At 39.0% G+C, this 14,509-nt stretch overlaps 1 protein-coding gene across 2 annotated transcripts in view; it reads left to right on the top strand.

Moving 5' to 3' along the window:
* Positions 1 to 14,509, top strand: part of MAP3K3 (mitogen-activated protein kinase kinase kinase 3) — a 64,703-nt gene that overhangs the window by 6,952 nt on the left and 43,242 nt on the right. For both annotated transcript variants that reach the window (XM_060691733.2, XM_060691734.2), the window contains exon 2: positions 13,951 to 14,072. In XM_060691733.2, coding sequence (XP_060547716.1) covers positions 13,951 to 14,072 — 122 coding nt within the window. The remainder of the gene's footprint in view (positions 1 to 13,950; positions 14,073 to 14,509) is intronic.

Below are 14,509 nucleotides of genomic sequence, written 5' to 3'. Positions count from 1 at the left end.
TTTTTGTTTAACTGCCCATATTATTGTTTTCATCAGTTTTTGATTTCACAGCAACAGGTCTGTATAAAAGAGGATATGTTCTCTATTTGCTATCTAGGATTTTTTTTATTTTGTAATAAAATGCAAAAAGCAAAGAAAAATAATATATAAAATGATAAAAGTAAAAAAGAAAGCTAAAAACAAACAAAGACACATAGAGCTTATATTTATTTACCTACATTATAAAATTGTGCAATAAATATCAATAAATGAAATCCATAATTTATTACAATCATCCATAATTAATTTGCATTAAATATATCTCTACTTTTGGATTCAGCACACAAAACTGTTGAATTACAGTGTTTGTCTCCACTTCTCAAATAATCCTTATCATATTCTGGAGCAGAATGGAACTTCGGATGGCAGTGAAACATTAACTTCTTATGAGCTCCTTATGCTATAAAAATAGATAAATATCTTACCTATACATCTTAGTTTTCTTTTTTATTTAATAAACACATTTTCTGTGAGAAATATTCTAAATCTAAACAAGTTACTAAAGCCTTCAGATATGATATATTGATATTAAAGCAATAGGGAAGAACAAGAAATGCAACAGGACAAATCTAGGCTTATCTATCTAAACCAATAAAGTAGCCAAAAATTGATGGCTACATGATAGACAAGAACATATAAGTAAACATAATAACAAAATAAATCCTTTCCATTTGATTCCTACCTCTAATATTATAATATATTGAACTAGGATTTAGAAACAAAATTGACAACAACTATTAGAGTACTTTGCATGAGGAATTGAATCATATGATTGGAATCTTGGCTTTATTAGTCTCCCTTTAATACTTTCTGCTGGGGGAAAAGTAAGTGAAGCAATTGCCAGAAGAATTCACAACAGCCTTTGCTGCTAAACAGTGTCTATTAACTGCATAAACTGTAATTTCCATGCTTGACTGTTTAATCTATATAAATACAAAGTTGGATTCCGTAAAAACAGTATACAAAAAGTTAGCAGCTTTTATAGTAACTCAGAATATTGGCACTAATGCTGTGTTTTCCCGAAAATAAGACCCTGTCTTATATATTTTTTGCCACCAAAAAAGACACACGGTCTTCTTTTCGGGGAGGATGTTGTCCACTGACTCACCTCACTTGTGCACATCACCCCCAGCCTCCTTTTCACTGTCAGAGGCCTTCAGGAACTTCTTCGGCTTCAGATAGTTGCAACCAGGCCTCGCACACCTGAGCTCATTTCTTCTGCAACCAGCGAGGCTTTCTTGAAAGCCTCTGTAGTCGATAACAGAGATCGAGGTGGGCGAGATGTGCAAGAACTGGCTGCAACTATCCAAAGGTAAGTAATAGGACAGTTCCCCACCCCATCCCCACCCTAGCTTAATTTTTACCCGTGCATCCTGGAGTGGGCGGGGTCTTGATTTGGGTTTATTTTGGGGGTAGGGCTTATATTGGATGCACGTGTAAAAATCAGACTTACTTTCTGAGTAGGTCATATTTTTGGGGAAACATGGGTATCTGTTTATGGACAGCCAAAGAAAACAAGATTGCCAAGGAGATCAGATTAAGATTAGAAATGACAACCAAATACAGGTAAAATTTACAGTTTGTATTGACAGGATGCAAAGAAATTTTACTATTGTTGGTTTTTTTAACCATTCCATTGCGTTCTACTTAAAATAAAATATTTTCTTGATGCTTTTTAAATATATCCAAGATGGAAGAAGGATACAACATCATCAGTATGTCTTCTTGCATTTAGGCAGAGCATAATATTTTGAATACCAGTAATTGTCAGGCATGAACAATCAGGTTCACACGTGAAGAGTTCAATTAGCTGCCTATACACAGAAATCTTCTCAGACTGAGAAGTTTGCACGGGTAAGACTAGATAAGATTCAGAGGCATTCAACCATGGTCAGACTTCATCCTCTTGCGCTCAGGTAGGAATATCAGACTAATTTGCCATTTAACTTCTCTCCTGACTCTGCTAGTATTTTCCCACATTACCCCCCTTTCAAAACAGCCCTCCCCTTCTTTTGTGGCATCCTCATTGTCTGAGTTCGCACAAGAAACTGGGAGGGATGGAAAGGAAGCCAGTTCAAAGGAATCCACCCCCATATCTGAAGTATCCGTTGGAGCAGGTGCTGCTGTCTGGAAAATATCTAGATGATCAGCATGTTCCTCTCCCATCTCTCTCAGGAAGTGAAGGCCGGAAGCGGATAGTTGGACTGCATCAACTGCCATATCTCCCTCCAGAGGGTCCCACTCTGTCTAGTTAACTCCTTCACTTTGATTCCTTGGGCGGTTCCTGTGCATGGAAGGGAACTGGGTGTTTGGGAGGCTATGGCTTTTCTGGGAAACATTGATGGAATTGCCACACCAAGTCAGGGACATGCACATATCTGGTATTTTCCCAGGAACGTTTGAATTCAGGGAAGGGGAAATCCTTGATATCCGCTGCTATTGTATGTCCCCAAAAGTCTCTTAATGTTCTGGGCAACATCTTGAATACACCCACCCGTGTCCTGCTGTCTGGTTATCATGGTAAAGTAGCAAAACCTCCCTCCCTCCAAGATGCAGACAGGCACCACTATTCTGTGAGCTTCAAATCCCTTCCATTGAAAATAGTGGAATACAAGGGATATAGTATTACTGGGACTCCCGAGATCAGGAGTACCAAACTTGCGGCCCACGGGCCAGATGCGTTGCAGCCTGGCCATGCCCAGCCCTGGTTTAGTGAAGAGGAAAAGTCAAGATACCTCATGTGATGACAACGTGACAACGTGAGTTTAACATCCCTGCTCTAGAGTATCCATTTGGCCCATGAACTAGTCAAGAGATTGCTGTTGGCAAATAAATCCTGGGGTATACCTTGATAGCTGCTTCTGCAGGAACTTGCCAAACATTAGAGGGTTGTAAAATCCTTGCAGTAACCAGGGTCTGGGGTGTTCAATATTACTCAGGTTTATGGGACACTGCATCCAGCATCAATTTCTTTGAGCCTGGTACATATATAATGTAAAGTCAAAGCAAGAGAAAAAAAATGACTCCATCTTTCTTGCTTCAGGTATACTGGCTTAGTTTATTGTACCATTTCCAGATTCTTATGATCGGTATTGACCAACACACCCCTTCTAAGAAATGTCTCTCTTGGTCAAAAGCTGTTTTAACTTCTAACAGTTCTTTATTTAAAATGTCATAATTTCTTTATGGGGAAGTGAATGCTCTGGAGTAAAATGCATAAGGCAAAAAACGGTTTCTCCCCCCTCTCCCCAGGGCCTTCTGTAAGAGTACTGTGGTAGCTACTGCCCCAGTACCTGGATGAAGCTGATTATCTAGACCCATTCCAGTCGGGCTTCAGGCCAGGGCACAGCACGGAAATGGCATTGGTCACATTGGTTGATGATCTCTGGAGGGCTCAGGACAGGGGTTGTTCCTCTGTCCTGGTCCTATTAGATCTCTCAGCGGCTTTTGATACCATCGACCATGGTATCATGCTGCGATGATTGGAGGGGTTAGGAGTGGGGGGCACCGTGTTGCGGTGATTCTCCTCCTTCTTTTCCGACTGTACGCAGTTTGTGTTGGCAGGGGGGCAGAGGTCGACCTCGAGGCACCTTGTGTGTGGGGTGCCGCAAGAGTCTGTCCTCTTGCCTCTTCTGTTCAACATTTATGTGAAGCCGCTGGGCAAGATCATCCGTGGTTTCGGAGTGAGATTCCATCAGTACGCTGACAACACTCAGCTGTACATCTCCACTCCAAACCACCCCAATGATGCCCTTGACGTGATGTCTGGGTCCCTGGAGGCCGTGTGGATCTGGATGGGGAAAAACAGGCTCAAACTCAACCCCTCCAAGACTGAGTGGCTGTGGCTTCTGGCGTCCCGATATAGTCAGCTGGCGCCATCGCTGACTATTGGGGGTGAGATCTTGGCCCCCACAGAGAGGGCTCGCAATTTGGGTGTTCTCCTGGATGCACGGCTGTCTTTGGAAGAGCACATGACAGCCGTGGCCAAGGGAGCTTTCTATCGCCTGATGCACCAGTTGCGTCCCTTTCTGGACCGGGATGCCCTGCGCACAGTCACTCATGCCCTCGTCACATCCCGTCTGGACTACTGCAATGCTCTCTACATGGAGCTCCCCTTGAAGAGCACTCGGAGGCTCCAGCTGGTCCAGAATGCGGCCGCGCGGGTGGTTACAGGTGCAACTCGACGCGCCCATGTAACACCCCTCCTGCGCGAGCTGCACTGGCTCCCGTTGGTCTTCCGAGTGCGATTCAAGGTGTTGGTCACCACCTTTAAAGCGCTCCATGGCTTAGGACCGGGATACATACGAGACCGCCTTCTGCCATCAACAACCTCCCACCGGCCAATACGCTCCCATAGAGAGGGGCTCCTCAGGGTGCTGTCAGCCAAACAATGCCGACTGATGACAACCGGGGGGAGAGCCTTCTCTGTGGGGGCACCAGCTCTTTGGAATGAGCTGCCCCTAGAGCTTCGTCTTAGCCCCGACCTTTCGCCGTGCCCTAAAGACCTTCCTGTTTCAGCAAGCCAGACTGGCCTGATATGAATTTTAAGTGGGTTTATGTGTGTTTTAATTGAGGGCCAAATTGTACATATTTGTTTTAATTGGTTTTAAATTTTATAAATTCATGTGTTTTAATGTGGCTGTACACCGCCCTGAGTCCCCTGGGAGAAGGGCGGTATAGAACTCCAATAAACTGTAAACTGTAAATCTCTTGAATGGGTTGGGGTATTTGAAGAAGGGGCTGTTGTAACTGTTTTAGCTCTTCAAATGCCACCTGCTCTGTGCTTGTCCAAGCAAATTGAACTCTCTTTTCTTAACAGTTGAGTTAGAGATTTAACTTTTATGTGCAAAGGTAGGAATAAAAGTTGTAAAAGTTCGCAAAGCCTAAAAAACACTGAACATCCTTTGCATTTTTGGGAGCCTGCTATGAGAACAGTGTGTGTACTTTCTGGGGATCCATTTGAACTCCATCTATGGAAATGCAGTAACCCAAGAAATCTAACTGTTGCAAATACTTTGTGATCTATTTGATCCCAGGGATTAAAATCCCAGCAAAGAGGCAATATCCCATGTCAGCTAAGAAGCTGTCAATTTTGAAGCAATATTTCAATTCTAATCTGCAAAAAGGTTTTATTAGACTCCTAAAGTCACCAACTTCTTTGTCCATAAGTAGCAAGACCCTGATTCCCCAAACCCAATCAGTGGGGTCCCAACTACTGTACAAAGTGCTTAATGTCATAATAATGAGAGACCATTATCTAGTACCAGTCATATTGGACTTATTGGATAGATTGCAAAGTACACATATATTTACCAAGTTGATCCTTCAAAATGCATATAATCACATCAGAGTCGAGGAGGGGGATTAATTTTTTGACAGCATTTGATAAATTAAAATACACGATTGGGGTTAGTAAATTATGGTGTTCTATTTTCTATATTTATAAATCAGATTTTTTTTTTAAAGTATAGACTGTATGTGTGGGAAAGACTGATGCTTCCTCTTCCCCAAAGTCTGCAAAGACTCTGTACTTAGCTAACAACTTTGCCTCTTCAACCCAGGGTTTTCTTTTGCTTGTTTCAAAGGGGCCATTGCTTACACACAATGAAGTAGGAAAAGACATAGTCTCTCAGATTATTGCAGGATTGTGTCAATCCCAATATGATTAGGATGTGAAGGTGGTGCATTCATGATATAAATAGGAAATTTCTATATGTTTTGCAACTGATAGTTGGCAGGGGGACTAGTTTGTTTAATTGGACTTGTTTTTAAGGGCTGACCATCTATTGTTTCTACTTGCACAGGAATAGTAAGCCTTACAGAATCTGCAATGCTTCAGAACTGCTGCTAATTCTATGAAATCAGCAAAGCAGTTGCTCCAGAGTCCAGTAAAGGCTTGAGTGTTTCTTTTTGTCTATTGGGTAAAGTCAGAATAATAGAAATTTTCAGCAATGTACCTTGATTTGGATGGAATCAAACCTACTTAGTGATTGAGTAGCCCCTCCTGTGAGCTCTTGCAAGAGGGGCTGCTGTCTTTTCCCTGGCCTCTACTTTGCGCTTAGTATGGTGTTCTCCTAAGGCCTGGCCGGATAGTCTTTGTCCTCTTTTCGGGGAGAGGGAAGACTGGCCTGGTAGACTTTCTGCAGAAAAAGCAAAGCCCTAATTCTTTGTGCCTGTGTCTTTCTCAGCACCTGCCATCCCTAATTTGCATGGATTCCTCTCCACCCAACTCAGTCTCAGCCAGCATGAGTGGGGAGAAGGCCCAATAGTGAGACTTCAAGCTTGCTTTTTTCTGTTGCCCAAACTGGCATTGATTTCTTCCATACATGAGTCGAGGATCATGTAAACCTGATCTAAATTCTGAGGAACTCCTTTTAGTGTTTAGCTCTCATCTAAACTGACCAGTCAGGCTGCTTTGTTCCAATCCAGATCTCAAAGGTGCTTTTTCAAAAGGCAGCTGGGCTTCTTTTTCCTTGAGGAAGAAGAATAAAATGTTTGGTTTCTCATCCAAGAAGTTTCATCAGTTGTAATGGCAGGGATATAGAAGGATAGGTATTGACCAGTTGAGACTGAATGGGCCTGAGATAATATAATCTTGATAAAGGTTAAATGCCATCTTGGATGGAGCACTAACCTTAGCAAGAAAATTTCTACTTTTTAAAATAACCCATAGATGTTGAATCAAAGGTGTATTGCAATTTAATTCTAATGTAAACATTTTACTTTAATAATGTGCTCACAAATAAGCACTACTTGTCACCCCGGGGGAAATAATACAAGGAAAGAATGATAAGACCAAAACTAGTAACAAAAGACAAGTTTGAGAAAGCTATAGAGAGAGAAAAGGACAGATTCGTTGATTTAGTTATTGATCCAATCCTGATCTTAATACAAGGAATTATTAAAAAGATTAAGAAGTCATCTTTTCATATGGATTAGTGTGTAGAACTTGGTCTCAGTTTAATTTTTTAAAAATGTAAAGTTTTGGGAATTGGTAGCTAATGATATTTTCACACACAATACCATGTCCCAGTCCAAAATTGAACTCAGTATTTTTCCTCTACTGCAGCTGCTCATACTGAGCCAATAATAGCCTCTATTGAATTAAGCTTACTACCAGAGTGTTCATAGAACAGAACAGAACAGAACAGAACAGAACAGAACAGAATAGAATAACAAAGTTGGAAGGGACCTCGGAGGTCTCCTAGCCCAACCCCTGCTTAGGCAGGAAACCCTGCACCACTTCAGAAATCTTTTCTGCTGATTTAAACTCTGGGATTTGGAAAATGACTAGACTTTTTTTCTTAGAAGTGGATAAAACATGTAGTACTGCCCCACTGGAAGCAAAGCATAATATATTCAATTCTCTCCCCACCCCACCCCCCAAAAAAGCAACTAATGGGAAACCTCCAGTTATCATCCAATTAGATTTCTGAGCTTTATGCCAGGCATATTTTGAATAAATTATTCAATGGGAAGAAGAAACAAAACTCTTCCATCCAGAGCAGGATTTCAAAAAGGACATAGCACAGTAGAAGATTGAAGGTTCTTACTCAGAAATATACCAGTAGACAAGCAAAACAACACTGTATTCCCCTCATTGTTCTTCCTTCTGCCTTTAATTCAATTGACAGATCTCAACTTTGAAAGACACTAGCTAGGACAGACATCAATAGGCACCTTCTTAAATTAATAATTGAATTACATATTGAAATTACAGCCAATGTAAGAATGGGTGTACCAGAGTTTTTGTCATACCCTATTTAGTTGGAAAGGGGAATCAAATAGGTCTGTTTACTTGCTCCTTTCTTATTTAACTTCTATATTAATAATATTGTAGTGGCCATTGTCACTTAGGTTTTTTTTTCCTCCCCCTCACTTAATGGTTGGAAAATTTCCAAGTTAATATATGCTGATGACATGATTCTTATTTCCTATCCAAGACTGGCTTTAGAAATGTATTAACTAGACTAGCTGATTATTGTGAAGGAGCTAAGTCCTGGGGGTGGGATGAGAAGGCCTGGTCATGTACAGGAACAATGTAAGTAAATATATATTGGATTGTTTATGAATAATTCAGTCTCTTATAATACTAATGATTAAAATGTGTTAAATTACAATAATTTCCCAGGTGCATTTAAATAAATTTAGATTAGACGAATAAATGTGTTCATTTTTTTCATATACTAACATATTGGCATTATGCTTTCTCTTTATATACAGTTGCAAGAAAAAGTATGTGAACCCTTTGGGATTACATGGAGTTTTGCATGAATTGGTCATAAAATGTGCTCTGAACTTCATCTAAGTCACAACAATAGAAAAACACAGTCTGCTTAAAATAATGCTACACAAACATTAGATGTTGCCATAGTTTAATTGAACATAACATGTAAACATTCACAGTGCAGGGAGGAAAAAGTATGTGAACCTTTGAACTTAATAACTGGTTGACCCTCCTTTGGCAGCAATAATCTCAACCAAACATTTCCTGTAGTTGCAGATCAGACCTGCACAACGATCTGGAGTAATTTTGGACCACTCCTCTTCACAAAACTGTTTCAGTGTAGCAATATTCTTGGGATGTCTGGTGTGAATCGCTCTCTTAAGGTCATGCCACAGCATTTCAATCGGGTTGAGGTCAGGACTCTGACTGGGCCACTCCAGAAGGCGTATTCTGTGCTGTTGAAGCCATTTTTTTGTTGAATTACTTGTATGCTTTGGGTCATTGTCCTGTTGCATCACCCATCCTCTGCGGAGCTTCAGTTGGCGGACAGATGGTCGTATGTTTTCCTGCAAAATGTCTTGATAAACTCTGGAATTCATTTTCCCATCAATGACAACAATCCGTCCAGGCCCTGAGGCAGCAAAGCAGCCCCAAACCATGATGCTCCCTCCGCCATGTTTTACAGTGGGGATGAGGTTTTGATGTTGGTGTGCTGTGCCTTTTTTTCTCCACACATAGTGTTGTGTGTTCTTCCCAAACAACTCAATTTTGGTTTCATCTGTCCACAGTATATTTTGCCAGTAGTGCTGTGGAACATCCAGGTGCTCTTTTGCAAACTTCAAACGTGCTGCAATATTTTTTTGGGACAGCAATGGCTTCCTCCGTGGTATCCTCTCATGTACTCCATTCTTGTTTAATGTTTTCCTTATTGTAGATGTGTCAACAAAAATGTTAGCATGTGCCAGAGATTTCTGTAGGTCTTTAGCTGACACTCTAGGATTCTTCCTTACCTCATGAAGCATTCTGCGCTGTGCTCTTGCAGTCATTTTTACAGGACGACCACACCTAGGGAGAGTAGCAACAGTGCTAAACTTTCTCCATTTGTAGACAGTCTGTCTTACCATGGACACATGAAATCAAGGCTTTTGGAGAGACTTTTGTAACCCTTTCCAGCTTCATCCCTTTCCAGCAAGTCAACAATTCTTGATTGTAGGTCTTCTGAGACCTCTTTTCTGCGAGGCATGGTTCACATCAGACAGTGCTTCTTGAAACCAGTAAACCCAAAACAGGTGTGTGTTTTTAAAGGGCAGGACAGCTGTCAGCAACACATCCAATATCATCACACTGATTGGAGTCAAGGTTGGCTCACTCCTGGTTCCAATTAGCTCTTGAAGAAGTCATTAGGCTAGGGGCTCACATACTTTTTCCTCCCTGCACTGTGAATATTTACACGTTATATTCAATTAAACCATGGCAACTTCTAATGTTTGTGTAGTATTATTTTAAGCAGACTGGGTTTTTCTATTGTTGTGACTTAGATGAAGTTCAGAACACATTTTATGACCAATTCATGCAAAACTCCACGTAATCCCAAGGGGTTCACATACTTTTTCTTGCAACTTTAATTCTACAAGTAGCACTTGTTTAATTTGGTTAGCACTTATCTAAAACAAATACTAATTTGTAAAATGTTATTTATTTATTAATCAGATTTAGGTACTGCCCATCTAACTCTCAGAATAAACATTTGATACTGTACTATAACTTTCTCATAAGTATTAATTCCCTTTTCCTCAATAATATAAAGTTGAGCATGGCTTTTAAAACATAAGAATTTCCTGGACAACAGCATTCCACAAAAGCAGAAGTAGTTCCCTAGATCTATTGAACATTTTATAGAAAAACTGCCTTTCAGCAATATTCAATGTTGCCAAGCATTCATTTATAGTCATTTCTTAATTAACTTTCCAAAGTCATAAGTTTTACTCTAGAAGTTGAATTATATCATGGTATTTCATGAGTCATATGCAATACATAACACATAATCCAATTACCCTCCATAAGGAAATATTTTTCAAAATTACATTTTATTATGCTAATATTAATTCAGTTTTATATGAATTAGGAGTCATAAACTATCATCAAGATCAGAATTTTCTAAAAAGTATGAAATGCCAGTTTATTAGTTCGATTTATTAGTTCGATTTAAAAAGTTAAAATATTTTCCTACCATTATTGCTATATCCTCTTAAAAATGTTTTAATTGCCTTGTGTTCCCTGTTTCTCAGAATACATTTTTAAAAGATTCCACTTCATAAAATTCAAGAGCTTCAATCAAAAAATAATAACTAAATTTTCCTTTTAAATTAACTGAATATTAATTAGTTACAACTGTTTTACATTTTTTACAAAGATGTACTTGTCTCTACAGGAATTTTGGTATACAGTTCTGCAGAATTTTCCTTCATGTTGTTTAACATTACATAAAATTACTGGAAGTAATCACTTATCTGTTTGTTTTGAATGAGATATTGCTGATAGGTTGATGGCATTCAAATATACATCACTACTCTGGACCAAGTGAATAATGACATTGATCTCTCTTTTTCCTTTTATTTATACATAAACAGAACAAAGAAGAAAAATAAAATAGTAGTGAAAGTAAAAAAACAATAAAATACAATTATATAAGTAAATGTTTATGTATATAAAATTGTATACAAAATTTCAATATAGAAGGGCTATATTTCTTTATAATTGTCAACATATAATCTACATCTATAAGTAACTTCTTAATAAATCAAGATAATACGATGTCTTTTACCCAATAATTGGAGCCATAAACTTTTGATGGACTTCCTTTGTTATGTATGGGCTGTTGTTTGGGGAACTGGAGGTAACTATCTTCAGGGTAGTGTAGGGTGGAGCCACCCTCAGTTCCCCAAACAACAGCCTGTATATAACAAAGAAAGTCCACAGCATAGGAGCACACTCACAGGGCAAGGTCTAGGGTCCCAAGTCCGTCCACCGGGCTAAGTAAGTCCATGAGGCAAACTGTAGTCCACAGGGCAAAATCAAGGTACAAGACAAAAGGCAGTTCTCAAGACAAGGTAAAGCAAGACAAGGCAAAAGGCACAAGTCAAAAGCCAAAGGAGCGTAAGCCAAAACAAACAATTGTTCCTGACAGACTAACTCCCCATGGCTTCTCAAGTCAATCCACTCCAGGTGTTCCTTGTGAGGAGTGATGGGGCAACCTTCTCCCAAGTAGCCACACAGTCCTTCTCTGAGCTTGCTTATACTGTCTGTCCAGTCAACCATCTCCCCCAATGCTTGAGAGGCCTGGGACAGCATCAGCCTCAGACCCTGGCCTCTCAAGCATCCCAAGGGAGCTGTGCCATCCCCGTTGGATAGTCCCAGTTCCAACTACTACTACTACTCCGAACCAGGCTCTGATGGGACCATGACATGAGGATATTAGAAATGAAATCTTGAACTGGTATCTCGAGATTGTGATGACATGGAATGGATCAAAAAAGTTCAGATGTAATCCTAGAAAGACCAAATTGCTAGTGGTCAGTAGATATTTGGGCATTTTAATAGCCCCAGCCCCAGTATAGTAGTTATATTGGATGGGCTCATGCTTCCACCTCACAAAAAATGTGATTTGGAACATTTGTTTAGGGGATCCTTTGCCCAGCTTTCATTTATGCACCAGTTGAAGCTTAAGTGGACAGGATGATCTCAATTTTTGAATTCATATTTTGATCACCACTCAGTTGGAAGTGATCTGGAAGCTACTTTTGCAAAATATTGCATTGATTATTGGTGGACTTTTGGGTCTAGTTCATACAGTAGGTATGAAACCTACTTAAAACCCCAAATGGTATTGCAGCAAGATATTTCAGACAATGTCTTGCAAGAATTGAGTCTGCCTGTCTGAAAGAGATCCTGATTAAAGTTTCCTCCCCCCTAAGGTTCATGAAATGTAAGAATGGCATATCTTATATTTAATAGCTTCACTTTATGAAATGTTCTATAAATAAGTTAAAGCTGTTTTATTTCCTTGGGCTTTTGGTATCAGATGACTGATTATAGACATCCATTAAAAATTTTAACCTTCTGTGTGTTGTTGTTTTTTTATATATTGATTTGAATATAACTATTTTTAACTTCTGCTTTCTGTTGAGTGGAGTGGAGTGGAACAGAACAGAACAGAACTTTATTGTCAGTTTAAATATACACATCAGCATACATTAAAATGAAATTTTGTTGCATTCAGCTCTCAAAAAATAACCATTATGCATATACCAATATATACATGCATATAGTATATGACACAAAGCAATGTAACAGTCTAGTTCGAATGTATACATATACATGGCGAAAGAAAAAGAATCCTGCGAGTTTATAAGACAGATGGCATAAGGAACAAAGCTGTTGGTGTGATACATCATACAGACTCTTGGGAGTGGAGCAAGTTGCAAGTATTATAAATTAGAATAAATTAATTTGACATTCTTATAAGCAGCAAATGATCTGCTTTCAGTGTTCCTAAATTTCTGTGGTTGGAACAGGCATTGCCCACTAATTTATGGCTGAATTTCTCATTTAAAAGAAGGGCAGGTGCAGCTTCCATCCTCTTTTTGGTTAGATCTACATGCTGTGATTAATAATTTAATGAATAAGTGAATTAAATTTTAATTCTCTTTCTTGTTTTTCCTTCAGTAAAAAGTTAATTTCAAGACTGAAAATTGACAAATTTTGTTAAGCGAATTATTATCAATATTCTATAAATATGTGATGTTTATCTTTCAATACTCCAAGTTATGAATGTTTTCAAAAATTATAATAGTCCAATTTTTGATATAATATTAATATTAGAAAATATTGTTTTGGGTCTTTGCTTCTACACCTGAACTAGATAAAATATATTCAAGAAAGGACAGAAGTTTATAGTACTGAAGAGGAAGCAGTATGGATAGTCCTTGAGTTATAACTGTAAAGGAGTCTGCTCATTGATTGTGGTTGCAAGTTGTAATGGTCATAAAATGGATCAGTTATGTGATCAATCTGATTCTATAACATTTTTGAACCTGTCAAGTGGACATGGTGATCATTAAGCAAACCCCGTGGTCGTAAGAGAAACTATGATTTACTATAGTACAGTTTTGCCAAACTGGAGGTTTTCGACAAAAGTGTTGTAAAACACGGTCACGTACTATGGGATGCTGCAAATGGCTGTAAATGCAGCTGTGTTTGTGAGCAGACAAAGCGTGCTATTACACGGCTGCAGGGGAGCAACGAGCATTAGAACCTCTGGTCCAGGTCATAAGTCTCCTTTTCAGGTAGGTTGTAAATTCAAATGGCTGCTACGCAACCAGTCATAAACTGAGGACTGCCTGTGTAATTTAGCCATGACTAGACCCAATGCAAGCAGTAGAAGGGAGGGGAGATTAGTACATTGTAATTTATTGGACATCCTAAGAGAGGGGTTTTGTTAATATAATATGATAAAATATTTATTATCCTTTATGTTACTTGCCAGATGTTTGGGGGAGATTGTTAAAGTCATAATATAAATACCGGTAATTGTAATAAATAATATACAAAATAAAGTGAGGGTAGGAAACTTTCCTTTCTAAAAATAGGCCAGTCATTAGAAATCCTTGCTTTTATTGTTTCAGATGAACAGGAGGCTTTGAATTCTATCATGAAGGACTTGGTTGCCCTCCAAATGAGCCGGCGTCCCAGATTGTCTGGTTTTGATAGCATGAAGAACAAAGATACCCCACATTCCAATAGACAGGTAATATATTCCTGATAAGTAGAATCTTGTTTATCATACATATGTTTGGCTAGTAGAAACATTACTCAGGAATTAACTCCTTCAGTCACATTACCTTTCAGCAGCTAGACCCAGAGTTCTTAGCAATCTCAGTAACATATTTTACTCTGCTCCAATGCCTTGGAGAACCCAAAGATTCTATCATACTTGTTTTCAATTTGGAGGAGATGGTGTGTGTTATCAAAAGTAATTCAAGAGAGATGGATAATACTACTAGCATGTACTATGGTCAAGTTACAGCTGTGCCATTTTTGTTTTGATGTCCTGATCTTCTTTTCATAATTGTCCAATAAATTCTACATTGAGAGCTCTATAAAGCTCAAGAAATTGGGAATATTGCCATGATGGGAAATATTCCAGATATTAATTACTCCATTCTGCCCATGAATACCTCCACA

Source organism: Pantherophis guttatus, chromosome 4 (assembly GCF_059756535.1).
Source record: "Pantherophis guttatus breed Tessera chromosome 4, ASM5975653v1, whole genome shotgun sequence".
Lineage (NCBI taxonomy): Eukaryota > Metazoa > Chordata > Lepidosauria > Squamata > Colubridae > Pantherophis > Pantherophis guttatus.
This window is presented reverse-complemented; position numbering and strand designations above follow the sequence as displayed.